This window comes from Emys orbicularis, chromosome 1 (assembly GCF_028017835.1).
Source record: "Emys orbicularis isolate rEmyOrb1 chromosome 1, rEmyOrb1.hap1, whole genome shotgun sequence".
Lineage (NCBI taxonomy): Eukaryota > Metazoa > Chordata > Testudines > Emydidae > Emys > Emys orbicularis.
The window spans coordinates 287268132-287295872 of NC_088683.1; the positions used below are offsets into that span (position 1 = coordinate 287268132).

The 27741-nt window shown below is 40.8% G+C and overlaps 1 protein-coding gene across 1 annotated transcript in view; it reads left to right on the top strand.

Moving 5' to 3' along the window:
- The window catches only part of MYCBP2 (MYC binding protein 2), a 419800-nt gene that overhangs the window by 213561 nt on the left and 178498 nt on the right, over positions 1-27741 (top strand). Inside the window, exons 34-40 of the mRNA XM_065413662.1 lie at positions 6954-7145; positions 11600-11806; positions 13828-13959; positions 14649-14827; positions 19609-19751; positions 20998-21098; positions 25849-26067. Coding sequence (XP_065269734.1) covers positions 6954-7145; positions 11600-11806; positions 13828-13959; positions 14649-14827; positions 19609-19751; positions 20998-21098; positions 25849-26067 — 1173 coding nt within the window. The remainder of the gene's footprint in view (positions 1-6953; positions 7146-11599; positions 11807-13827; positions 13960-14648; positions 14828-19608; positions 19752-20997; positions 21099-25848; positions 26068-27741) is intronic.

A 27741-nucleotide genomic window follows, 5' to 3' on the forward strand; every position in this document is an offset into this window, starting at 1 on the left:
CCATACTTCTCCAGATATTAGGCCTTAGTACCAGCCTTGAAAGCTGACACTTCCTGTGCTCCCGTCTGCGGTGTTCCAGTCTTCCTCACACCCACCACCACAATACACACTGCTCATCGATCACCCACAATGGAATACACAAAGAAGAAATGGGGAGGTTACTTACCTGTGCTGTGGCTGGAGTTCTTTGAGATATGTGGTCCTTATCTGTATTCCACTATCCATCCTCCTCCCTCTGCTGCAGACTTAATTATTGATTCATGCTAGAGAAGGAACTGGAGAAGGTGGTTGGTCTGCACTTCCCCTTAAGGTCTCAATCCGGAGCTCAAGGGGGTGAACGATGCAGGCACAGACCAACGAACACTGCTAGCAAAAATCTTCCGGTCTCAGGCACATGTGTACCCCCATAGTGGAATACAGATAGGGATCACACGTTTTGAAGAACTCCAGTTACAATACAGGTAAGTAACCCCCCTTTCATGTGCCTCCACATACAGTTTATGGACTGCTGCAGTGGAGTTTATTTTTATGAATTTAATACAACTGTTCGTGTATCTCCACACACTGATTATGGACTATTGTGTTGTTTTTAATAAATTCATTAAAAGGAACCTTGTCATAGAACCTTGGAACATGTTCTTATTTGCAAATAGAATACTTTATTTAAAACAAGCATGTAAATAATTTTAAAACCTTACAGGCATACCAGGTGCCATCAAGGTGAAAAAGACAGTAAACGAGAACAGTCAGAAAAAAAGTGAAAAAAGTGCAAAATGGCCAAGCTATGTACAGTGGCACCACAGCAGTTCTCCCATGTTCCCCTTTTCTTCTTGCCCATTCTGGTGTGCTTTGCATGCATAAGCTGTGGATGAACAGGTGCAGACTGATGTACAGAGTACATTTTATTGTTCCATGCACTGTTTATTGCTTGGAACATGAACCAGACAACCCCAGAATTGTCCATCGTCTGCAGAGGCTGCAGGATGTGGTAGCGTGGAGGGGGACTCAGCATGTGGAGCTAGAGCTTATAGCCTGGTGGCATGACAGTGAGCAACCTCTCAAAAAGTTGGGAGGAGTGGCACTATATGTTAAAGAAAGTGTAGATTCAAATGAAGTAAAAATCTTAAGCGAATCCACAGGTTCCATAGAGTCTCTATGGATAGAAATTTCATGCTCTAGTAAAAATATAACATTAGGGATCTATTATCGACCACCTGACCAGGACAGTAATAGTGATGATGAAATGCTAAGGGAAATTAGAGAGGCTATCAAAATTAAGAACCCAATAATAGTGGGGGATTTCAATTATCCCCATATTGACTGGGAACATTTCACTTCAGGACGAAATGCAGAGATAAAATTTCTCGATACTTTAAATGACTGCTTCATGGAGCAGCTGGTACGGGAACCCACAAGGGGAGAGGTGACTCTAGATTTAATCCTGAGTGGAGCGCAGGAGCTGGTCCAAGAGGTAACTATAGCGGGACCGCTTGGAAATAGTGACCATAATACAATAGCATTCAACATGCCTGTGGTGGGAAGAACACCTCAACTGCCCAACACTGTGGCCTTTAATTTCAAAAGGGGGAACTATACAAAAATGAGGGGGTTAGTTAGACAAAAGTTAAAAGGTTCAGTGACTAAAGTGAAATCCCTGCAAGTTGCGTGGGCCCTTTTTAAAGACACCATAATAGAGGCTCAACTTCAATGTATACCCCAAATTAAGAAAAACAGTAAAAGAACTAAAAAAGAGCCACCGTGGCTTAACAACCATGTAAAAGAAGCAGTGAGAGATAAAAAGACTTCCTTTAAAAAGTGGAAGTCAAATCCTAGTGAGGCAAATAGAAAGGAGCACAAACACTGCCAACTTAAGTGCAAGAGTGTAATAAGAAAAGCCAAAGAGGAGTTTGAAGAACGGCTAGCCAAAAACTCCAAAGGTAATAACAAAATGTTTTTTAAGTACATCAGAAGCAGGAAGCCTGCTAAACAACCAGTGGGGCCCCTTGACGATGAAAATACAAAAGGAGCGCTTAAAGATGATAAAGTCATTGCGGAGAAACTAAATGGATTCTTTGCTTCAGTCTTCACGGCTGAGGATGTTAGGGAGATTCCCAAACCTGAGCTGGCTTTTGTAGGTGACAAATCTGAGGAACTGTCACAGATTGAAGTATCACTAGAGGAGGTTTTGGAATTAATTGATAAACTCAACATTAACAAGTCACCGGGACCAGATGGCATTCACCCAAGAGTTCTGAAAGAACTCAAATGTGAAGTTGCGGAACTATTAACTAAGGTTTGTAACCTGTCCTTTAAATCGGCTTCGGTACCCAATGACTGGAAGTTAGCTAATGTAACGCCAATATTTAAAAAGGGCTCTAGGGGTGATCCCGGCAATTACAGACCGGTAAGTCTAACGTCGGTACCGGGCAAATTAGTTGAAACAATAGTAAAGAACAAAATTGTCAGACACATAGAAAAACATAAACTCTTGAGCAATAGTCAACATGGTTTCTGTAAAGGGAAATCGTGTCTTACTAATCTATTAGAGTTCTTTGAAGGGGTCAACAAACATGTGGACAAGGGGGATCCGGTGGACATAGTGTACTTAGATTTCCAGAAAGCCTTTGACAAGGTCCCTCACCAAAGGCTCTTACGTAAATTAAGCTGTCATGGGATAAAAGGGAAGGTCCTTTCATGGATTGAGAACTGGTTAAAGGACAGGGAACAAAGGGTAGGAATTAATGGTAAATTCTCAGAATGGAGAGGGGTAACTAGTGGTGTTCCCCAAGGGTCAGTCCTAGGACCTATCCTATTCAATTTATTCATAAATGATCTGGAGAAAGGGGTAAACAGTGAGGTGGCAAAGTTTGCAGATGATACTAAACTACTCAAGATAGTTAAGACCAAAGCAGATTGCGAAGAACTTCAAAAAGATCTCACAAAACTAAGTGATTGGGCAACAAAATGGCAAATGAAATTTAATGTGGATAAATGTAAAGTAATGCACATTGGAAAAAATAACCCCAACTATACATACAACATGATGGGGGCTAATTTAGCTACAACGAGTCAGGAAAAAGATCTTGGCGTCATCGTGGATAGTTCTCTAAAGATGTCCACGCAGTGTGCAGAGGCGGTCAAAAAAGCAAACAGGATGTTAGGAATCATTAAAAAGGGGATAGAGAATAAGACTGAGAATATATTATTGCCCTTATATAAATCCATGGTTCGCCCACATCTCGAATACTGTGTACAGATGTGGTCTCCTCACCTCAAAAAAGATATTCTAGCACTAGAAAAGGTTCAGAAAAGAGCAACTAAAATGATTAAGGGTTTAGAGAGGGTCCCATATGAGGAAAGATTAAAGAGGCTAGGACTCTTCAGTTTGGAAAAGAGAAGACTAAGGGGGGACATGATAGAGGTGTATAAAATCATGAGTGATGTTGAGAAAGTGGATAAGGAAAAGTTATTTACTTATTCCCATAATACAAGAACTAGGGGTCACCAAAAGAAATTAATAGGCAGCAGGTTTAAAACAAATAAAAGGAAGTTCTTCTTCACGCAGCGCACAGTCAACTTGTGGAACTCCTTACCTGAGGAGGTTGTGAAGGCTAGGACTATAACAATGTTTAAAAGGGGACTGGATAAATTCATGGTGGCTAAGTCCATAAATGGCTATTAGCCAGGATGGGTAAGAATGGTGTCCCTAGCCTCTGTTCGTCAGAGGATGGAGATGGATGGCAGGAGAGAGATCACTTGATCATTGCCTGTTAAGTTCACTCCCTCTGGGGCACCTGGCATTGGCCACTGTCGGTAGACAGATACTGGGCTAGATGGACCTTTGGTCTGACCCAGTACGGCCTTTCTTATGTTCTTATGTTCTTATGTTCTTAAGTTCCTGGTGCTACACCCTGTCCTCCTTCCTCAATCTCTGGCCATGTTGCACAACTACACCACCAGTCTCTTCTCCTGCTAGGTTGCCTCCCTCTGTCTATAGCCTTCTCTTTTCTCTTGTAATCAAGCTGTTGATCAGCCCTGGCCAGAATTCCTGACTCTTCTTGCATGTTAGTTGAGAATCTGCTTCCCCAGGCTCCTGGTTCCTTGCCTCTGCCCAGCAGAGGTGAAAGGATCTGCTAAGGAAAATAAGAGCACATTGTCTGACCCAAGTGTGGGTTGGGGAAGACACTATTGCCCTTTTTCCAGGGCTGCAGTACTTCAAGGTCACAGGATATGATATTTTATATGAATTGGATTTATTTTATTCATCTTTCATTCACTGGCCAGTTTAGAAGCTCCTGCAAGCCATGCTTTAAGCCAAGAGACATGATAAATTGACATACCAAAATCAATTAAAATAATAAACAAGTCTCCATATTTTTCCCATTGATGCAGAGGTTTCCTATGAAGAGGATCCTGTTACTATGATTTTACAGTCCTTTAAGGCAAGACAAGGTCTGGAGGACATTGTGGTTCTAGAAGTGCTTGGATAGAAACAGAGCAGCAGAGGAGCGCCATCTGTCTATTCTAAGGAGATTTTTTGGCATCTGGTGTCTGATAACATCTGTGAATGGAGTGGGCTTCTGAACTACAAAGGAGCCATAATAAGTATGCCCGGCTCTGGAATTTAACCAACCATCTAGAGTTCCTACTCTGTGGGTATGTCTACATAGCCCATGGCAGTGAGCCTCCCAGCCTGGGTTGCTGGACTCGGGCTAGTACTCTAAAACTAGCTGTGTAGGCAGGGCTTTGAAGTTTTGGCTTGGGCTAAAGGTTGGACTCTGAAGTCAACCCACATCCCTAGGCTTCAGAGCCTGAGCTCCAGCCCAACCCCCAATACCAACAGATATGTTGAGAGGTAGTGCAAGCCTGAGTCTGTTGACCTGAGCTGGGAGGCTTGCTGCCAGGAGCTGTGTATACATACTGTGTGAGAAGTTCACATGCATCACCAGCCAGAAATGGGTGCTCTCCAGGGCCATCCCAAAACAGATCCTCTGAATATGGGCCTAGGATGTGCTGCAGCTGCTCTGGCAGCATAGCCTGATCTGGGACTGGCATCAACAACAGGGTTACTTTTGAGGGGTTGATCTAGCAACTGCAGGCACTCTTCTGGTTTTGCCTCTGTGGTTATAAACATCCCTGCTCAGGCCTCTTGGTGTGGTCCCCAGCACCTGATCAAATTCCTTGTAGAAGGGGCAGGTAGACAGGGAGTTCCCTGAGGTGTGGTTCCTGTCCCTGGGTTTGTGATAGGCATTCTTGAAGGACTTAACCCGCTCCCAGCATTGAGCTCTGGGCTGGTGGAGCACAGGTGCTGCCAGCCTCTCCAAGATGCTTATGTACACATGTTCATTTCTTGTGTTCTTGCTGAAACCATGGCTCTTGTTCTCCTCACACCACAGATTCATTATAATCTTTCTGTGTTCCTCTGTCCAGCTAGCAGTATGCTGAGTGTTAGTCTGCTTCTTAGTTGTGGGAATAGCTAATGTACGATAGGGTTAGCTGAGGAGCTCACGTGAAGGAAGGATTAAATGCCAGGCAGTTGTATTTTAACCAGGAGGTTGCTTCCAGTTCCTGGAAGTCAGGTGGGAAAGTTTGGGGATTAAAGGTTCAGAACACACAGGCCTATGGGATTGTGGGATAGCATTGATGGTCTTTCCAAACACAAGCCTGGTGACCTGGGCTTTGCCTACATCCACACTGCAAAGCTAGCAGGCTTAGACCTGTGCCACAGTAGGATATGGACTCAGACTCATGCCCCTGGGCTAGTCAGCAGGCCTGCGTCTTGAGAGGCTTCTGGCACCTCTCAGAAGGCTGTGTGTGTGAATGGTACAGGGGGGTTGGGTGTAAAGCTGACTCAGAAACTGGGTTGACTATGCAATGTAGACATACCTTTACAAAAAGCAGAAGCTTCTGGGACAGAGAAGACATGCAGACTGTTTGATACATATCTGGTTAATCTCTGCATTGACTTTCATTGTATGATTCATGACGAATGCTATATGAAAAAAGCTGAGACATTCTCCTCCAGTAGAGAGAGCTTTCATTGCTGGGATATAGCTATTGATGAGGTAATGGACTATAAGGGTCTGTTATGACCGTTGTGACTATGCACAAGCCTATCTAGGAATTCTCTTTCCGGTTATAGCATAATATTCTTAATGAAACCTAGTTTTTATTGTATTTGAGAAAACAAAAACATAAATCTATGTCTGGCTGAATGAATTGTTGAATTGCTACGATTGTACACTAAACATGAATTAGCATCAACATTTTCCTTAAGTCCTGATTTTTAAAAGTTATGATGATCTAATTTAAAAAGGCACTGATACCTCAATTACTGCAAGATAATTAAATTCTTTCATTACAAGTTGACTTTTATGTAGAGGTACTGGGGGTTGAACTGGTAAAACCTTATTCTCAGAAAAATTGAGGGTTTTTTTCTGTTAAAGTAGACCCATGTTTCAAATTTTTGAGTAGGGGGTGGGTGTTTTCCTTGGATTGCGGAGTATCAGTGCAATTTTTAGATTGGGATTCTTTTTGTAACTGGTTTGTACATCCTACTACGTATGAGCATTGCTGAGACTGTGAACAGTTTTTTAATATCTTTTTTTTAAGGAATCAAAATTTAAAACGTGCATCACCATTGTAGTTCTGAGAAATGTCAGAGTCAATGCAAAAAATGCAATGATGTATAAAGGATAGTTTATACGTTGATGTATGTGAAGTTTTACCAGATAAATCTGCTAATCATCTTATTCACAGCTCATGCAAAATGTAGGAATGTGAATTTAGCATCACAAATTTTTTTCTTATGGTTTGATTTTAAAGTGATCTGAAGTTCTAATTTAGAAAGGTACCGATGCCTCAATTATTATTACAGATAATTTATTTTATTACAAGCTGATTTGTATATAGAGATACTGTTTGTCATTTCTAATATTTTTTTCATACCACAGAATGAGGAAAATATCTCAGGGATGACAAGCTTTCGGGAAGTGCTAGAAAAAATGCTGGTTATTGTTGTGTTACCAGTCAGAAACAGTCTTAGACGAGAAAATGAGCTCTTCTCTTCACACCTGGTTTCCAATACCTGTGGACTTCTTGCTAGTATTGTGAGTGAACTTACAGCTTCTGCACTGGGATCTGAGGTAATAATGATTCTGTAAAATTATCTTTGATATAAGTGTTTTACAGTATTTGTACATTATGAATGTAATATTTACTGTGATCGCACTTAATGTTTCTACCTGTGTGAAAATTTTTACTGATTTTACTGCTGTTCCTCATATGTGTAGGAAGTCTCTCTCAAACCACTAAAATACTTCTTTTTAAATTGTGTAATCACTCTCTATTATTGAAGTGCTGTTCACGATTAGCCATTTTGTTATGGCTGAAGAATACAGTGTACCTTTCCCAAAATTACAGCAATTACTCTGTGTACAGAATAAATTTTTGAGAATTTACAAATAATACTATTCAGGTAGAGTTAAAATTAAATATCATCTCATTTAAAAGATGGTTTGGCCACTGTTTCTTCCTGTTCCTGAACACAAGCCAAATAGCTGTTATTGGCTATTAAGGCTTGCATCCTCCTTCCCTTCAACGGCCTCCACCAATTGGTCTTTTAATTTAGTCACCTCTGCCACAAGGGCATTATTTTCTCAAACTAAGTTTCTAACTACCTATATCAAGCCTTGCAGAAGGACTCTCCTAACCTTCTTTTGCTTCCTATCCTACACAGTATTCATAAGGAACTGTTCAATTTCACCGCAATCTGATAAGGAGTGTTGAGGAAACCCAAAGGGCCTCCATTTTGATGGACCTACCCATCCAGAGCCCCTTGGACCTCACAGTGGAGCAACCTGGCCAGCAGATAACTCCAACTCATGGTCAGGAGCTTACAGATTATATCCACTAATAGTAGAACCTTATTAATCAAGCAAGGTTCAGATAACATTTACATGAACTATCAGACAGATAACCATTGATATGGGTTAACAAGTACCTTTTGAATACCTCATGACTACATATGGCATTTCAATCATTATCCAGTGTAGCCTTTCATGAGTGCAACATTGTTACAGCTCCTCATCTGAGGAGTCCCTTTTGCACATGCTCCAGCCCACAAAGTTCATCCAGTGGGCAGCTTGACTGACATCTTTAAACTCTCACCAACCTACTCTCCTCCCAGCCATGTCTCGAATGGCAGTATAGCCTACACTAAGGGTGTAAGGGAAGATGTGGATTAACCTCCCCTCCAATTCCTTCTTTCCACTGTATGGCCTGAGTCAGAAGAATCTTCTGTGTCCAAAGCTGCTTCAGTCTTCTTATCTGTTGACATATATTGTAAATAATTCTGTAAATAATAGTGTTTTTATAGTTTTTAGTGCCTTTCTAGTAGACTTTTTAAGTTGTATAGAGAACTTTTTACCTGCCTTGGGGACTCTCCCTATTTTCTCCCCTTGGAAGAAGGACTGTGCACAGAGTTCCAAGGCTTAAGAACTGTCTCCCCTGCCCCTGCTCCTTCTTGGTCAGCAGTGACTACTAACGCTGCCTTTACTGCCTTAGAGAGGCTCATGTTTCTGCCACGTGCAGCATCTGCCACTCTTTCCGACCCCAAACTTGAGAAGGACGAGAGCTTCAACAGAGGAAGCACCTCATGGAAAAAGCCATGAGACCCCAATCAGATCTAGACCAGGAGTACCCCCCTCCCCCCACCCGTACACAGGCCTCTGTCTGCAAGCAGCGCCCCTCCAAGCATGAGCTCTCAGGCTTTTCATGAGAGTGAGGGGCACTGTCACAAATGCAGGATCAGATCTCATGCTTGGGCCCTAAAGACTTGGATCTGCCTACATTTTTTGATCACATATCAATCTCCTAGAACTATGGGCAGTACGAAGGGCCTGCAGTGCTTTCCTCCCACTTCCATGGTTCTGCCCTGTCTGAATAATGTTGGACAATATGATGACTGTCTTCTCTATAAACAAACAAACAAGGAGTAAAATCTCTTTCTGTATAGAGGTCGTCCACTTATGGAACTGGTGTATCTGGAATTACTCCACTCTTTTAGTGATGTACCTCCTTCATGCACAAAACTCTCTGGCAGACAATTTCAGCAGACACATCTCCATAGACCACGAGTTGGTGATTCACAATTCATTTTCATTGTACCTGTGAGGGGCAGGTGTCGGCAGTCTTACTGAATAGTTAGAACTGGGTTGAGGGCATCAGGGACTGGATCTGGGGACCAAGGGTCAGAGCCAGGAGCAGGGAAGGGAATGCAGGGCTGGAGCAGGATAGGATCAGGGCTAGAGAAAGACAATAGCAGGCAGAGGCAAGAGTGGTCACAGCTGTGGGCAAAAAGCATTGAGTAGTTGGTGCCCAGATGCTGCTGAGCTTAACAGGAGGCCTGCTGGCTCTCTTCAGCCAATCAAATGGACCTGTCAATCAGGCAATCCTATCACAACTCAGTTGAGCTCATTAATCAGCCTGGAGGCTGGCCTGGCTAGTCCTTGCGCTCAGCTGAAGTTGTTCAATCATGATAGCACTCAAGTGGCCCAGGCAATTCTGGTTTCTGTACCTCCTGCAAATCTTCACCAATCTTCCTATCAGCATCTAGCCCTTTCCAGATCTGCTGAATCAGGAGAATGGTGGGATCAGATATGACAACCCAGACTATCTCCACATCACAGGCTGGTATTTGGATCGGCATCAGACCTACAGTGTTCATTTTCGGAGTCCAGTTGGACTGTTCTCAACCACAGCAGAAAAGACTCCACCAGAAAATGTTACCTAGCTTAATCAAGGCATTTCTCTGGCTGGGCACAACAAATTCTCTTCTCTCCAAAGACTGTGCAGGGATCCCTGGTATTGACTGCCTCCTCACTCTCAAGACAATCAGGCCTTTCTACTGGCTTGCAGCAGATCCACTTAACAGCAATCAATGCCTTCCACCCTCTGGAGGAGGACTATTGTGTTTTTATTCACCTGCTTACAACCAGATTCCTAAAAGGCCTCATGAGGACCTTCCAAGCACTAATGAAGCCCACACACCAATGGGACCTCAATCTTGTATTCTCAGTACTTACCATACTGTCATTTGGACTGTTAGCTGCATGCTCAGTGTTCCACCTATCTATGAAGATCACCGTTCTCGTTGCCATCATGTCAGGCAGGAGGGTGAGTGAACTGGGAACTCTCATGGCTGATCTGCAATACACCATGTTTCATAAGGAAAAGGTTTCCTTTTTCCTCCACCTGAAATTCATCCCTAAGGTAATCACCAAGTTTCACATGAATTCGCCTACCAGTATTCTTTCCAAAACCTCATGCTTCCAGTGAGGTGAAAAAATTTCATTCCCTTGACCTCCGAGGAGCTTTTAACGTTTTATTTGCAAAGAATGAAATCAATTAGGAAGTTGTCTAGACTATTTGTCGCTATAGCGAGTGATCGGGGCAAGCATTGTGTGCTCAAAGACTCTCTAAGTGGATCTCTGGCTGTATCATTCTTTGCTATCAGTTAGCACATCTTCCTTCTCCAGACACAGTCAGGTCCCATTCCACTAGAGCACAGGCAACTTCATTAGCATCTCTTCAGGACGTACTTATATTGGACATTTGTAGGGCAGCCTTTGTGTTCCAGCCACAACTTCATGAAGTATTACGCTTTAGTCCCAGACTCTTCTGCAGACCCAGTCATTGGGACAGTAGTATTATACATCTATACTGCTGCATCCTTGTACCCCCTCCTAGTTGAATACTGCTTAGCAGTCACCCACATGTGCAATACTCATAGGGACCAGCACTCAAGAAGAAATGGAGGTTACTTATTTGTAACTGGAGGGTCTTTGAGATGTGTAGTCCATATCTATATTCCACTACTCATCCTCCTTCCCCTCTGCTTGGGATTATGTCTGGGTTCATGATAGAGAAGGAACTGGGGAGGCGGTTGATCTGCACCTTCCCTTGTAACCTCAGTACTGAGCATGAGGAACGCCAGGGGCAAGGATGCAGACCAACAGACGCTACTTGCAAATTCTCCCTTCTCGTGCACATAGAGAGCATGAATACAGTGTGTGGAGTACAGATAGGGATCACACACTCAAAGAAACTCCAGTTACAGGTAAGTAATTTTCCATTTAGTAGTACAACAGTACTTCCAGAATTTTGCCATATCTATTCTTAAAACAAAAGCTGCAAAAATCAGCTGAACTTTTTGACCCCTTAAGAATGAATAAAGTGATTCATTTGATCTGCTAAGAGTGACAGAAGTGATACATGGCATTAATATATTGTATATCTTTCCTTCAAAAGAAATTTCAAGCGAAATTTGCCATTTTAACGTTTCTAAAATATTTCCTGCTTAGTTTTGTTAAAAATATTTAGTCATATATTTTAGACAAATTGAGAAAAAGATGGTTACTATAAATCTTTTTATTTTTAACTAAAGTTGCAATAAAGTCCTCTTTTGTGAGTCTCTGATGTTCTAACACCTGCTTCCTACATTTACTAAGTTAAAATATTTATATAATTGAGATAATTTTGCTTTCTTCCATTAAAACAAAGTATATTCTAGTTGTTGCTTATATTTATTTCTTTACAGGTTGATGGACTTAACTCCCTTCATTCTGTCAAATCCAGCACAAACCGATTCACTAAAACAAGTCAGGGAAGAAGTTGGAATACTGGTAATGGGTCCCCTGATGCAATCTGTTTCTCTGTGGACAAACCTGGTGTAGTTGTTGTAGGGTTTTCTGTTTATGGAGGAGGAGGAATTCATGAATATGAGCTGGAGGTGTTAGTTGATGATGTAAGTATTGCACTTCAAAAAAAAAAAAAAAATCCAAACAAAAATAATATATGGTAAAGTAAGACATGTATATTTTTACTCTCCAAGATATCAGTGAACCAATACAGTATGTTACAACTTAATATTAGTATGAATATTAGTAGCATTATTCCAAATAAAATCTTAAAATTCTTTGGATTTAATAAATACAATTATAGCACTAAAGCATGGAAAGAGAGAAGCTGTGGTAAAGGGAGGTCATATCCTTTCAGCTGAGTTTTATCAGTATATATATATATATATATATATATATATATATATATATATATATATATATATATATATATATATATATATATATTGTTTCCCACCCTGAGGGGTGGGAATGGCAGCCTATTCGGGGAGGGGGAAGTGTGGCGGAGGGAAATCTGAAACAGAATCGTAGTGAGAGTAAAGTTGTTTCCCTTCCTCCTTGCAAATGTGCTCCTTTAACTATGAGTAAAGCAGCAGTTGGCTTCTGAAAGCTGTCCTCCATCTTCCCCTGCTTTCTCAATTAACCCTAATAGAGCCATACTTGGAAGACACTCACATGTGCACAATTGTGGGTCAGATATTCCCTGAATGTGAGAGGATGTTTTTTTTTTAATTACAATGATGCACTTGTAAAACTCAGGAGTTTTGCGTTAATTCCCATCTGTGACATAGACTTCCTTTGTGACCTTTGGAAGTCACTTACAGCTTTATCCAAAGCCCACTGAAATAAATGGAAGTCCTACTTTATATTTCAATAGGCTTTGGATCAGGCCCTTAATCTCTCTGTGACTCAGATCGCCATCTATATAATGAGGGGTAATATTTCCTTTCATCCTTTGGTTTAGATTCTTAGATGTTCAGGACAGGGCTTGCCTCTTACCATGTGTTTGTACTAGCTCCTTGCAGAATGGGTCCCTGATACGTTATGGCCTCGAGGCCTTACTGTACTACAACAAATTAATCAGTAAATCACCCCAAATTTTTGTTCTTTGCTTTTGTGGCACTCATCTCAGATGCAAAAGCACATGTATTCTGGCCTCTGAATCTGTCCATAGATAATCAGTTCCTACTCCATATGGCATGTAGCCTTCTGGTGATGAGAAAAGGGAGGAAAACACCTAGGAGAGTTTGGGGTTCTGTAGGACAGGAGAAACCAGAGGGAACCCCCAGAAGAAGGGAAACAAAATAATGGGGGCTGGGGATAGAGGAGGAAATCTTTTTGAAAGCAACATATACAGAAAAGAAAAAACGAAGGAGGAGATAAAATTGCATAGACAGAAAATTGACCAAAAAAAGGCAAACAATATATGAGAGTTTGGTCTGGGGTGCAACATGCTATGGAGGGCTCACCTACCAATCTATCATAGAAAATGCTCATACCAAAAAGAAAATCCATAGACTACAGCCAGAGGTAATTCAAAATGCTGCTATGCAGAAATCTGTTTGCAACTGGAATTAAGTCCTTTGCTCCCAAGACAACATATTGTGCAGAAGTATCGTGGCAATACCTTCATTCTAGTGAAGACAGAAGGTGTGATTTGGTGCACCTGTAGTCCTAATTGTTCACTTTTGGGCACAGAGTTTGGGTTCTGAATGGTAGGAGCATGCAGTTGTGGGAAAATAAATTCTCTGTTTTAGAAGTCACTTTTTATGAGGAGAGCCATAGGTTACATCTACTTTACAAACTGCAGCGGTACAACTGTGGAGCTGCAGCAGCACTGTGGTGTATACACTTGCTACAGTGACAGAAGGGGTTTTTCTGTCGCAGAGGGTGTGACATTTTTCATAGCCCTAAGTGACGTAGCTAGGTTGCCCTAAGTTTTTAGCGTAAATGAGCTCTTATTTATTTGCTGAAGGGTTTTTAGCTCTTTAAAAACAGTGGTATTTGTGGTACACAAAGTTACTATGTCAGAACTCTGAAAGTATAATTATTAGAATAAGTTCATAATCTGAATAGATTGTTACATTTTATACAAATTAAAAATTGATTTTATATTTCCTCAAACTAGAGTGATCATGCTGGAGATTCAACTCATTCCCATAGATGGACATCCTTAGAATTAGTAAAAGGAACATACACCACAGATGATTCCCCCAGCGACATATCTGAAATTAGACTTGACAAAGTTGTGCCTCTGAAGGTAAATAAAAGGAAAAGCTGTGTAATTCCCCATTTATTGTCAGTAAATGCTGGATTTTTATTCTAAAAAATTAAATATTAGAGTTAAATTGGTGTTGAAAAATAGCTGTGGTTCTGTTTCTTATATAGATGTGAAAAGTACATGCTTCATTTAAATTTATATTGTTTTGTTGAGAAATAAAAAAACACAACATATCTAGAAAAAACTGTCATTTCATTAGCTACCCAATAAGTGTCAAGTTCAAATTCTAAAATGAATGAAATCTTATTTTTGAGTGTCAGTGTTCAATAGAATGTAACTTGTGCACTAATTAAAATAGTTTTAGATATATACTGGCAGCTAATTTTCTGGAGTTTCTAGTCAATGGGGTATGTTATCTTTTAGTTATTTTTAAAGAAACCAAAAATAATACAGTTTACGTCACTGTGAACAAAACTTTGAGGGCAGACAAGTTCTGACTTTTACTAGATGCCACACTTTTTTCCACTTAATTTTATTTTTAGAGTATTCCCTTAAGTTGAAAGTTAGTGTGTATAAAATACTTTTCGACCGTGTACTGCTTTTATATAATTGAATAAAATTATATTAAGTAGAAAATGTGCTTTCAACATGAATACTACAAACTATTATGAAACAAATTTTGTGTACCAGTCTAATATTGTATGCTGTTTCTGGCTTTTGTTTTGAAGGAAAATGTGAAATATGCAGTCCGTCTGAGGAACTATGGAAGCCGCACTGCCAATGGAGATGGGGGAATGACCACAGTCCAGTGTCCAGATGGTGTGACATTTACGTTCAGTACATGTAGCCTGAGCAGTAATGGCACAAACCAGACACGAGGACAGATTCCACAGATTCTTTATTACAGGTCTGTGAGCTCTCATGCTTGATTAAAACTTTTTTTTTCATAAAAACTTAACATAAATCCATTTATGAGAATTCACAGGAACTAACAAATCTAAGTTAATTTTGTAGAGATAGCAGCTTTGATTAGAACAATATCTCGCTCTTCCAACTCAATTATGTTGTTTTTAGCTTTGTTTTATTGAAAACAGCTGGCTTTCTGGATCATAATCTGTCCCTCTCATCCAGGACATTTGGGTTGTTCCTCTCTGCCGTCAAATCTTGGAGGATTTGTGCCGCCGGAGCAGAGCAGCTGGAGCCCGGGAGGGGAAGTGCCCGGCCGGCGACTGGGGTCCGGAGGCAAGGGGGCTGCTCGAAGCCGGTAGCGCTCGGGCAGCTCGGCTCTTAAACAGAGCCGAAGAGTCAGGGGAGGAGCAGAGCAGCTGGAGCCCGGGAGGGGAAGTGCCCGGCTGGCGGCTGGGGTCCGGAGGCAAGGGGGCTGCCCGAAGCCGGTAGCGCTCGGGCAGCTCGGCTCTTAAACAGAGCCGAAGAGTCAGGGGAGGAGCAGAGCAGCCGCGGGAGGGGAAGTGCCCGGCCGGTATTTTCCCGGACATGTTCGGCTTTTTGGCAATTCCCCCCGGACGGGGGTTTGATTACCAAAAAAACGGACGTATGGTAACCCTACCATACTGGCTCAGCCCAGTGGTCCATCTAGCCCAGTATCCTGTCTTCTGACAATGGCCATTCCAGGTGCTTCAGAGGGGATGAACAGAACAGTCAATTTTCAAGTGATCCATCCCCAGTCGTCCGCTTCCAGCTTCTGGCAATCAGAGGCTAGGGACACCCAGAGCATTATATTTTCCAATGTGCATTATTTCGCATTTATCAATGTTGAATTTTATCTTCCATTTTGTTGCCCAGTCTCTCAGTTTTGTGAGATCCCTTAGTAACTCTTTGCAGTCTTCTTTGGACTTAACTATTTTGAGTAGTTTTATATCATCTGCAGTTTTTCCCACCTCATTGTTTACCCCTTTTTCCAGAATATTTATGAATATGTCGAACAGCACTGGTCTCAGTACAGATCCATGTGGGACACCGCTATTTACCTCTCTCCATTCTGAAAACTGCCCATTTATTCCTGTCTTTTAACCAGTTACTGAACCATGAGGGGACCTTACCTCTTATCCCATGACTGCTTACTTTGCTTAAGAGTCTTTGGTGAAGGACCTTGTTAAAGGCTTTCTCAAAGTCCAAGTACATTATATCCACTGGTTCACCCTTGTCCACATATTTGTTGACCTCCTCAAAAAATTCTAATTGGCAATTCTAATATATTGGCTTGATTTCCCTTTATACAAGCCGTGTTGACTCATATTTGTAATGTAAAAAGCATTTCAGAACTAAATAAACTGGTCGAAACAATAAAATTATTTAATACCTAACTGAATACGATATGATATAGTGACAAAACAACACAGCTTCTGCAAACAAACGGAATAATTTAATCTATTCCTTAGACACTGATGAGTTTTAAATTAACTGTACCACTTAAGATAAAGGATCCAGACACTGTGGATAACTTAATGAAAACGTGTTTTCTCTTTGATGTTCTGTGCCAGATCAGATGCTTGTGTTTGGTTCCTCCTTTCAAGCAGATGGAGACAGTGCACAAAACTTTGTTGGTGATGTCATCTTTTGCATATAGAAGTCTTTCTGGCTCATAAGCTCAGTTGTTCCTGTCTATAGCAAGTGATGAGTTCGGTACTTCACTGACTATAACAAAGGATTGAGGAGAAAATAAGGTTCGGGGACCTCAAAAATCATGATGGGACTGTGTGGCTATCCCAGGCTATACTCAGGGAGTTATTGAAAACATTTGTTTTGCCTTTCTCACCTTGTGCTCTGTTTGTTGAAGATTTCTGGCTCTTGGATGATCAGGCCTAGGAAAGAATAGGCAAAATAGAGGACAAGATGTTGTCTACCAGAGACCCCTTAACAGCTAGAAAGTCCAAGCAGGGCACAGGACAGGGGAGCATCCCCCTCACAAAATCCACAGGTAGTGCTCTACTGAGCTAGTCAGTGAACACAGTGGGAGTGTGGGGACCATGCCATTCTGGCATATCTCACCCTGGGTCCAGGGACTAGGGATAGGTGAATTCCCCTTCCAAGAATCAGACTACCTTTCTCTGCCTTTCTTCAAAGGCACAGAAAAGCTCTAGGCATTGCTCTCTGGCTGATGGCACCCATGCTCCTGATACTTCCAGCTGAGTTATAGCAGTAGCCCTTGTCTCTCAGGGGTAGACTGCGCACACTCCTCTGTCCCAGCAGCATTTTTAACTTGGTCAACCCACCCCTCACAAGAAAGGTTTCAGCCTGCCTAAAATGGAGACAGCCCAGCAGCTGCACCTTGCTAACAGTGGCAAGGTGTTCAACTCAGACTCTGACTTCAGATTTAAGCTCTAACTTCAAAGGCTACAAGTTGAAGTGAGACTAACCTAAGAAAAAGCGGTAGCCTGTCAGGAAGGGGAGCCTAGCTTTGAAATGTGGTAGCTCAGGATAAATGGTTAGGTACCAGTTAGGTACAGACATGCAACATGATCATTGTTTGATACATAAAATTGTCAAGAAGTCCAAGAAGCAAGGACACAGCTAATGAGGTGTTGAACTTGCTTCTGACATGGGCAGAAAAATAATAGAAAGATCGATCAGTTGGCACTGTATGTAGAAAACTGAAAAATAGCATAGATGGCTGTAACATCTCAGTATGCAGACATGGTAAATCTGGCAGCAGAGCCTCAATTCTGGGATGCATTGACAGCACATATCCTAATACATGGCCCATTGTCAATGACCACAGAAAAAATATATGGTAATTTCAGTTTTAATGATCTCTCTGTAACAATGTACCACAGTGCATCATGTGTTGGTTTGGCAAGTATTCTCTACTTGGTGTGACAATTGAAGGATTTACTCCAATGCTATAGTCCCCAGTGTTCTGGATATTTTTGGGGGGTGGTCTGGATTTAGGAATAAGTTCCAGTTCACTGAAAATCCACTTAGCAGTAATTGTAACCTTACAGGGTCCTTTAGATAAAATGCCATTAGGGGCATATTCTGGTCATATGTTTCCATAAGACTGTGAAGAATCTGAGGCTGCTTTTCAGGTCACCATAACTCAGTGGTTCTCAAACTTTTGTATTGGTGAACCCTTTCACACAGCAAGCCTCTGAGTGCGACCCCCCCTTATAAATTAAAAACATTTTTCTATATTTAACACCATTATAAATGCTGGAGGCAAAGCGCGGTTTGCACTGGAGGCTGACAGCTCGTAACCCCCCATGTAATAACCTCGCGACCCCCTCAGGGGTCCCGACCCCCAGTTTGAGAACCCCTGCCATAACTAGACTTGGTCCTGAACACTCTTGCCAAACTACCATTTGAGCCATTACGAAGAATTTTCTGTGGCCTCTCTCACTTAAATTCCTGTCATTGGTTGACAAAAATTCAGCCTCTTTCATTGTGTTTCATCAGGAGGAGGAAGTGCCAGAAATTTGGCTGAAGTGTCTCTCTTTATTTTAACCCCAATTATAAGTATTCCTCCTTTGTGTCCTAATCCAAGGAACAGTAAGGAACTGTTAGTACTGTTAGTTTGTGATTGATCAGAACATTAAGAATGTCCCAGAGAACTCAGAAGTTCAGGGAGTCAAGGAGGCTTTCCTTCATGAAAGAAGAATTTAAGAAGGGAAAAAGCAACAGCCAAATCTACCCTGTCTTATTGGATAAAATAACTCCCCAGTGAGGGTTACATCAGTAGCAGAAAGGAAGTCCCAGAATCACTCAAGAACTCCTTGTCAGAATTATTGGCATAAACATCTTTGCTGGTGTAAAGAAGTCACTTGGGCATCACTCCATGCCTTTTTCAAACACTATTGAGTGGATGCCCAGGCCTCTTCCAATGCAGTATTCAGAAGGAGCATCATGTGGGGCATTGTGGGATGCTTGTTTCACTTAATGGTCTAGACTGTTACTTTGGAAAGTCTCAAGTGTTTTGGGCTAGCATAGAGAATCTAGGAGAGAATGGGACATTTTCCTTACCTGATGACTTCTCTTCAGTTTGACAGTCGAGACCCTCCCCCTGTTCAGAGTCTGGATATAGTTTCAGTTTGGGTTTAAAATAAAATGTGTGTTTAAAAAAATCATATGGCTGCTTTCAAAGTGTCTACTGAGCTGTCTAGCACCTTATGTGCATGACTGGAAAGGTTTTGTATACTGCTCCATTAATTCATAGGGAGGCACTATGTCCTAGCATAATCTTTTAAATTATTCCTTCAGTTAGGAGGGAAAAACATTTCTTGAGGAAGTTCTATCACTAAAATTTCCATTAGAAGTTTTATACATTCCTGTGGTGAATCTGATAGAATTTTTTGTTGGAGTAGATGGACAATTGACCTAGTCCAGTATAGCAATTAGGATGTTTCTGTGATATGAAGATTTGAAGAAAGCATCTAAATAGAGTAATATATTTCAACTTGATATACGTTTTCTCTTCAAATCAAAGTAAATTGATTTGGAAAGATTTTTATGTAGCTGTCACTCCCAATATTTCTTCCATGGTCTCTCACTACATGCGGTATTATTTATTTTATTCATTTTTTTTTGCTCTTCCTTTATAAATTAATTGATTTTCTTTGTGCAATTTAAAATAAGCCTCTGTCAAGATTTGCTTTAAAAGTCAAGTGTATGTAATATCTTTTAAAGGTAAAATGTGTGTATTATGAACTCACTTTAACTTAATCTGCTATCCAGGAGTGAGTATGATGGAGATCTACAGTCACAGCTTTTAAGTAAAGCTAATGAAGAAGATAAAAACTGTAGCAGAGCTATTTCTGTTGTGAGTGCTGTGGTACGAGCTGCCAAAGACCTGTTACACAGGGCTCTTGCTGTAGATGGTAAGACTTTTTTTCTAATTGAAACTTAGTTTTATTCTTTGGCAACACGAATTAATGGTAGTGAGATCAGTGTCTCTACAGTATAGATAGTATTAACATATAATTCTTTCCCCTCCTGCCCCTCAGGAAAATTCATCTACTGTCAAGGGTGCCAGAGCCTTCCCAAAAGTGGGGGGATCTCCCCCCCAAGACCCTTTCCCTGGCCAAGCCAGAACAGGGTTGGGGAGCCCAACCACCTCCCACCCAGGGAGTGGGGGGCCGAAAGCAGCCCCCTGCCCTCCCCCTGGAGCTCCTGCCCAGGACTGGTGAAGGGACCCGCTTCCCGCAGCTGCCAGCGCTGCTATCCCCGACCCGACTCTGCCTGTGGGGAGCCGCAGAGCCGAAGCCCGGCCATGATAAGAGCCAGGCAGGCAGCTGTGGGGAACTGTGGTGGACCCTCAACTAGGGCTGCGCAGCCCCTGGCTCGTGTCCCTGCTCCCTGGGTCCCCCACCTAGGGCAGGTTGAGGTTCTGCCGCGGTTCCCGACAGCTGCCCGGGCTTCCTGGTCGGGCTCCACACTGGCCTGGCAGGAGGTTGGGACCTCACAGGGAAGAGGAGGGGAAGAGGGCAAGGTCTGCCCCAGTGAAAAATGGACGGACCACAACCCCCATTTTCAAAAAGTGAGAGGGCCCTGGGCCCCTTCCACCCTCCCCCCCGATCCGGTGCCACTGTCTACTGTATAAATTACAGCATGTTTTTCATTACTGTGTTTATCAGCAAAACTGTTGAAGATAATGTGTTTGAGCATTTTTGCAATAAATCCCCATTTTTAGGAGGTTATCATTTGGTCTTAAATAATTATAGTGGTGTTTGGGCTACTACTTCAGAATAAGGATTAATTGACTCTAAAATATTAGACCATATTTTAGAAATTTGTTGCAGATTTTATTTTTGAACTTAAACAGTTTTTATACCTTTAGTAATCATTTGACAGAATAATTTATTTCTGCTCTAACAAATGAAGGTTTTTATACAGTGAATGTTTTAAATGAGGATTTTAGCTTAAAATGAATTTTGCAGGCTCTTAAATTGACTCTTAAACTTTATGATGAAAATAATTTATACTGAAAATGCATCACTGTAAACATAAGTTTTTACTTTATAAACCATTACTATACAGTAGGCAAAACAGAAAAAAATAATTTTGTCAGAGCTATAGTACGTTCATTATAAAGAATATCTAATTATTGTAATAATCTTTGTTTAGCTGAAGACATTCCAGAATTGCTCAGCTCTTCCAGTCTGTTTTCAATGCTGCTTCCCCTTATAATAGCCTACATAGGACCAGTAGCTGCAGCTATTCCCAAGGTATGTTCTTTAGTAGCCTGTACAGATGTATTTTTAAAATGCTGTATAAGAGATGGCTGTGGTCTGAAAGGCACTTTTGTGTTTGTGTATTTTTGTGAATTCCTGATTAACCTTAGAACACTTGACACATTAAAAGCTGCCTCAAAAGTGTTAGGATTTTTCAGCCATGGTAACAAGAATTTCCTATAGGCGCTTTCTCTACCCTTACCTTTTTCTACTGTTGTCTCAGAATATTACTTATGATCTAAAAGACCAATTTATAGCAATGTTTCCTTAGCTGCTTTTTCATAGATTTATAGAAATGTAGTGCTGGAAGGGACCTCGAGAAGTCAGTAAATCCAGCCCTCTGTGCTGAGACAGGACCAACTAAATAAACCTAGACCATCCCTGACAAGTGTTTGTTCATCGTGTTCTTAAAAACCTCCATTGATGGGGATTCCACGGCCTCCCTTGGAGGCTTATTCCAGAGCTTAACTACCCTTAAAGTTAGAAAGGTTTTACTCATATCTAACCTAAATCTCCCTTGTTGCAGATTAAGCCCATTACTTCTTGTCCTACTTTCAGGTTCCCCCTCAGTCTCAAAACTAAACATGTCCAGTTTTTTTAACCTCACTTTGTACCCCAGCCCCAGTTCATCCACTAACTCAGCATCTAGATGCTTCTTCCCTCCTCCTTCTCTAACAGCTTTTTCCAACTGCCTCCCCTTCTGAAGTCATCCAAGCCCCTTCCCCAGTTTGAGCTACTCTCCAGTGAGCTGTTCCCTTCCCAGGTCAGCATTCCATGCTGCTGCATCACAGCTGCAGGCCCTTATAGCATGTCAATAACTCAAACCTGCAGCAGGTGCTAGTGCTCTGGCCATAGTTACTACACAGTGAACCATTGATAACTACTCTCTCACTACAATCGTTCACCCAGTTCTGCACGCACCTTATAGTAATTTCATCTAGACCGCATTTCATAAGAGCATAAGAATGGCCATAGTGGGTCAGACCAAAGGTCCATCCAGCCCAGTATCCTGTCTACCAACACTGACCAATGCCATGTGTCCCAGAGGGAGTGAACCTAACAGGTAATGATCAAGTGATCTCTCTTCTGCCATCCATCTCCACCCTCTGACAAACAGAGGCTAGGGACACCATTCCTTACCCATCCTGGCTAATAGCCATTAATGGACTTAACCTCCATGAATTTATCTAGTTCTCTTTTAAATGCTGTTATAGTCCTAGCCTTCACAACCTCCTCAGGCCAGGAGTTCCACAGGTTGACTGTGCGCTGTGTGAAGAACAACTTCCTTTTATTTGTTTTAAACCTGCTGCCCATTAATTTCATTTGGTGGCCCCTAGTTCTTATATTATGGGAACAAGTAAATAACTTTTCCTTATTCACTTTCTCCACACCACTCATGATTTTATATACCTCTATCATATCCCCCCTTAGACTCCTCTTTTCCAAGCTGAAAAGTCCTAGCCTCTTTAATCTCTCCTCATATGGGACCCGTTCCAAACCCCTAATCATTTTAGTTGCCCTTCTCTGTACCTTTTCTAATGCCAGTATATCTTTTTTGAGATGAGGAGACCATATCTATACACAGTATTCAAGATGTGGGCGTACCATGGATTTATATAAGGGCAATAAGATACTCTCCGTCTTATTCTCTATCCCTTTTTTAATGATTACTAACATCCTGTTTGCTTTTTTGACTGCCGCTGCACACTGCGTGGACGTCTTCAGAGAACTATCCACGATGACTCCAAGATCTCTTTCCTGATTAGTTGTAGCTAAATTAGCCCCCATTATATTGTATGTATAGTTGGGGTTATTTTTTCCAATGTGCATTAGTTTACATTTATCCACATTAAATTTCATTTGCCATTTTGTTGCCCAATCACTTAGTTTTGTGAGATCTTTTTGAAGTTCTTCACAGTATGCGTTGGTCTGAACTATCTTGAGCAGTTTAGTATCGTCTGCAAACTTTGTCACCTCACTGTTTACCCCTTTCTCCAGATCTATTGCTTCTCCCAGTCTACTAGGCCAGTAACCCTGTCAAAGAAAGAAATTATGATTGGTTTGGCATGATTTGTTCGTGACAAATCCCTGTTCGCTATTCCTTATAGCCCTATTATGCTGTAGGTCAGCGGTTCTCAAACTGTGGGTTGCATCCCCATTTTAATGGGGTCACCAGGGCTGGCTTAGACTTGCTTTGTCCCAGGACCAAAGCCCAAGGGCTTCAGCCCTCGGCATTGGGACTCAGGTTACAGGCCCCCTGCCTGGGGCTGAAGCCCTTGGGCTCAGGCTTCAGTCCCCCACTCCTGTGGTCGTGTAGTAATTTTTATTGTCTGAAGGAGGTCACAGTGCAATGAAGTTTGAGAACCCCTGCTCTAGGTGCTTACAAATTGATTGTTTAATAATTAATAAATAATCTTTCCAGGTATTGAAGATAGGCTGACTGGTCTATAATTCTCCAGGTCGTCTTTGTTCCCCCTTTTTAAAAATAGGTACTATGTTTGCCTTTCTCCAGTCCTCTGGGACCTCAACTGTCCTCCATGAGTTCTCAAAGATAATTGCTAATGGTTCCAAGATTGCCTCAGCTAGTTCTTTAAGTACCCTATGATAAATTTCATCAGGCCCTGACTACTTGAATACTCTATTTAATTTCTGCTGTTATAACATCTTCAGTCCACATGGCTGTAACTTGTAGCCTCAAAACTAATTTTACCAAAAAATAACAAAAGATTCTTTAAGATGGACGCTTTCCATCTTCTGCAGTGCATTGGTCACTCCAAAGTAACAAAAATATGAGGCTTATTGATACAATTTGATATTATTTCACCATTCACAAATTAAGCAATAACCTCATGGGATTTCATTGTTTGCTTTAAGATTTTAACATTGCTGTGATTCTGGATCTTGAAATGGGATTTCTTTGTTTTAAAGAGAGACTTTCCTGCTTTTTTCACGTGAAAATAACTTTGCTTTTGGCTTGGTGAAATCTGTGCCCCTCTTTAGCAAATTCATATGTGAGGGTGATTATTCATCCATTTGTGGGGGGTTCCCCCCCATTTGGTAACTTTTATGGCCTATGATGATGATTAATCATCTGCATATTGCTGTGAATGTACATGGCACTATACTTCGGAAGGTCAATGACAAATGTATATGGCCCTTCTCTGAAGTGGGCTTAAAATCTAGAAACGTAGGTGTGAAGTAAATTTTACATTGTTTTATAGAGATGTTAAACCCAGTTGGAGGAGAGGGACATACTTCATGTTTGTATCCCCGCCACTGAGCATAATTAAATTCAAGACTTTATATGCCCCTAAATTCACAATAGTTAATGTCTGTAGGAGGTTTGCATAGGGATCAAGGGGAAAATACCGCATTTATGTAGTAACTAAACTTTTATTTACTATTTATTCAGTATCTTATTTTCTAGGGCTGTCAGTTAATCGCAGTTAACGTAAATGATTAACTCAAAACAAATTAACTTGATAAAAAAATTATTTACGGTTAATCGCACTGTTAAACAATAATAGAATACCAATTGACATTTATTATAAATATTTTTGGATGTTTTTCTACATTTTCAAATATATTGATTTCAGTTACAACACAGAATAGAAAGTGTACAGTGCTCACTTTATATTATTTTTGTTTACAAATATTTGCACTGTAAAAAAGACGAAACAAAAGAAAACGTATTTTTCAATTCACCTCATACAAGTACTGTTGTGCAATTTCTTTATAGTGAAAGTTTAACTTAGAAATGTGGATTTTTTTTTTTATGTAACTGCACTCAAAAACAAAGCAATGTAAAACTTTAGAGCCTACAAGTCCACTCAGTCCTACTTCTTGTTCAGCCAATCCCTAAGACAAACAAATTTGTTTACATTTATGGGAGATAATGTAATAATGCCCGCTTCTGATTTACAATGTCATCTGAAAGTGACAACAGGCGTTCGCATGACACTTTTGTAGCTCGTGTTGCAAGGTATTTATGTGCCAGATATGCTAAACGTTCATGTGCCCCTTCATGCTTCGGCTACCATTCCAGAGGAAATGTTTCGATGCTGCTGATGCTCACTTAAAAAAAAAATGCATTAATTAAATTTGTGACTGAACTGCTTGGGAGAGAATTGTATGTCTCATGCTCGGTGGTTTTACCTGCATTCTACCATGTATTTCATGTTATGGCAGTCTCGGATGATGACCCAGTACATGTTGATCGATTTAAGAACACTTTCACTGCAGATTTGACAAAACACAAAGAAGGTACCAATGTGCGATTTCTAAAGATAGTTACAACACTTGACCCAAGGTTTAAGAATCTGAAGTCCCTTCTAAAATCTGAGAGGAATGAGGTGTGGAACATGCTGTCAGAAATCGTAAAAGAACAACACTGATGCAGAAACTACAGAACCTCAACCACAAAAAAAGAAAATCAACCTTCTGTTGGTGGCATCTAACTCAGATGATGAAAATAAATGTGCATCTGTCTGCATGCTTTGGGATCATTATCAAGCAGAACCCATCATCACCATGGAAGCATGTACTCTGGAATGGTGGCCGAAGCACGAAGGAGAGGAGGAGGGTGTTTTGGTTTTTTTTTAAAGTAAACAAAATGACATGACTGAACTATGATAATGTTACTTTTTTTGAATAGTCTCAAAATTACTGTAGAGAACTATAGGCTTTTTGACTTTTTCCTCCCAATATCTTACAATATTTTATATTCTACTGTGTCATACTACAGGTTGCTGTTGAAGTCTTTGGCCTAGTACAGCAGTTACTTCCCTCTGTAGCAGTTTTGAATCAGAAGTATGCCCCTCCTTCCTTTAACCCCAATCAGTCTACAGACAGCACCACAGGAAACCAACCTGAACAAGGGCTCTCAGCTGGTACTACCTCTAATCACTATGCTGTCATAGAAAGTGAACACCCTTATAAACCAGCTTGTGTTACCCACTATAAGGTAAGGACCATTTCTATGTCTGTATGCGATTTTTAGTACATATCATAAACTGAAAGTATGCATAGATTTTTAAAACATCTCTAAAGTTGTTACCTAGTTTGTCTCTATGCTGTGAGCATACAGTGTTTGCACTGTTATTTGATTTTATATATATGAATCTCATGCTATGAGTCATGTACTTGTTCCGAGGTAGCCGATGCAAAGCTGTACATAACCTAAGTCTTTTAGTTAAATTCTCATTTTGTATACACATTTTTAACAGTTGCTATAACTCAGTTTCCTGATGTTTTCACTGTTGTAACATACTGTCTGATTTATTTTCTATTCAGCAGTGAGGGTCTGTTTAGATGGTTTCTGTAACAATGTAAAGTTTTATTTCTTGTTATGAATCAAAGTAGACAAAGGATAGTTTAATATGCGTCACATTTTCAAAGTTTAAAGGAACAAAGCTAGGGAGTCGTGTAATGCTTTGCTTTGACTGAAACACCTTCCTTGTGAGCTCCTCGCAAACTCCTGCCTATTCATGAACCTAATGGATAATACCCCACAAGTTTGTTCTCATAGGTAAAGGTAGTCCAAATGCATATCCCCAACATTCTTATTGAGTGCAAAAATGTACTCTTATGAAATCTGATATCAGAGCTTTGAGTGTAAGTAATGTTAGCTCTGAGCAAGGGGAGACCCCCGATGCTGTAGCACCACCAGTTTGTTTTGTTGGCCGGAAGATGTGGCAATTAAAATTATTCATGAAGTTGCCTCAAATCTGACCACCATTTAGGATGCAGAGCTCTCAGAGGTTAAGCCCTGTCTGTAGTTTTCAATAAATCATTTTCATTTCTAGAGTTGATGCGTTTCATAATGAAGTCAAAACTATGAAGCAGAAGGTTGCAAGTACTGAAGCAACACAAGCTGCAATCCATATCTGCTGCTCTTGAAAATAAGATGTTCTGTTTAGGGAGCAGGACAGCTGATGCAGAAAATAGAAATAATCACCTGAGCTTTAAACTGTCTGGGCTTCCTACAGGAGTTGAGTTTCTGACCCTGTAATATTTTCTCCATACATGGAACCCCCGAAGCTCCAGACAACATACAAATAAAACTCTTAATTAGTTTGAGTTACAATTAATATAAAAGGGTTCATTTAAGAAACTTAGCACACTATGTCAGATCTTTTTTGTCTCTGATGATCTCAATAACATTTTAGCATACTCCTTCAAATGTTGCCAATAGATGACTTATGCATAGGTTGCATTTCAGGAAATGATATTGAAATTAAACTAACTTATTAGTAATTGTCATAACTGTACAGTTCCAGGTCAGTAGGTTAGGTTGATCTTAAATGGGGCTGCTGTAACATTAGAGGCAACTCAGCCAATCATCATCTTTCCTCTCTAGTTAATTTGCATCCTTATTTCTGTTGATTGAAATGACTCAGTGATGAGGAAGACTGTACATTTGTGTAAAGAGTTCCTTGGTAGAATACTAGGTCCCCAGCTCTCGCTTGTCTCGAAGTTCTGTAGCTACATGCTGACATACTAAGCGTCAGATTCACCAGTATGGTTCAGCTACTTTGTACTGTTTTAGGAGAGCACAAAACAGCCAAAGCATACCACTGAATCTGTCCTCAAAAAGTTATCTAAGATTGATGCTATATATGTTCAACTCTGGTGGCAT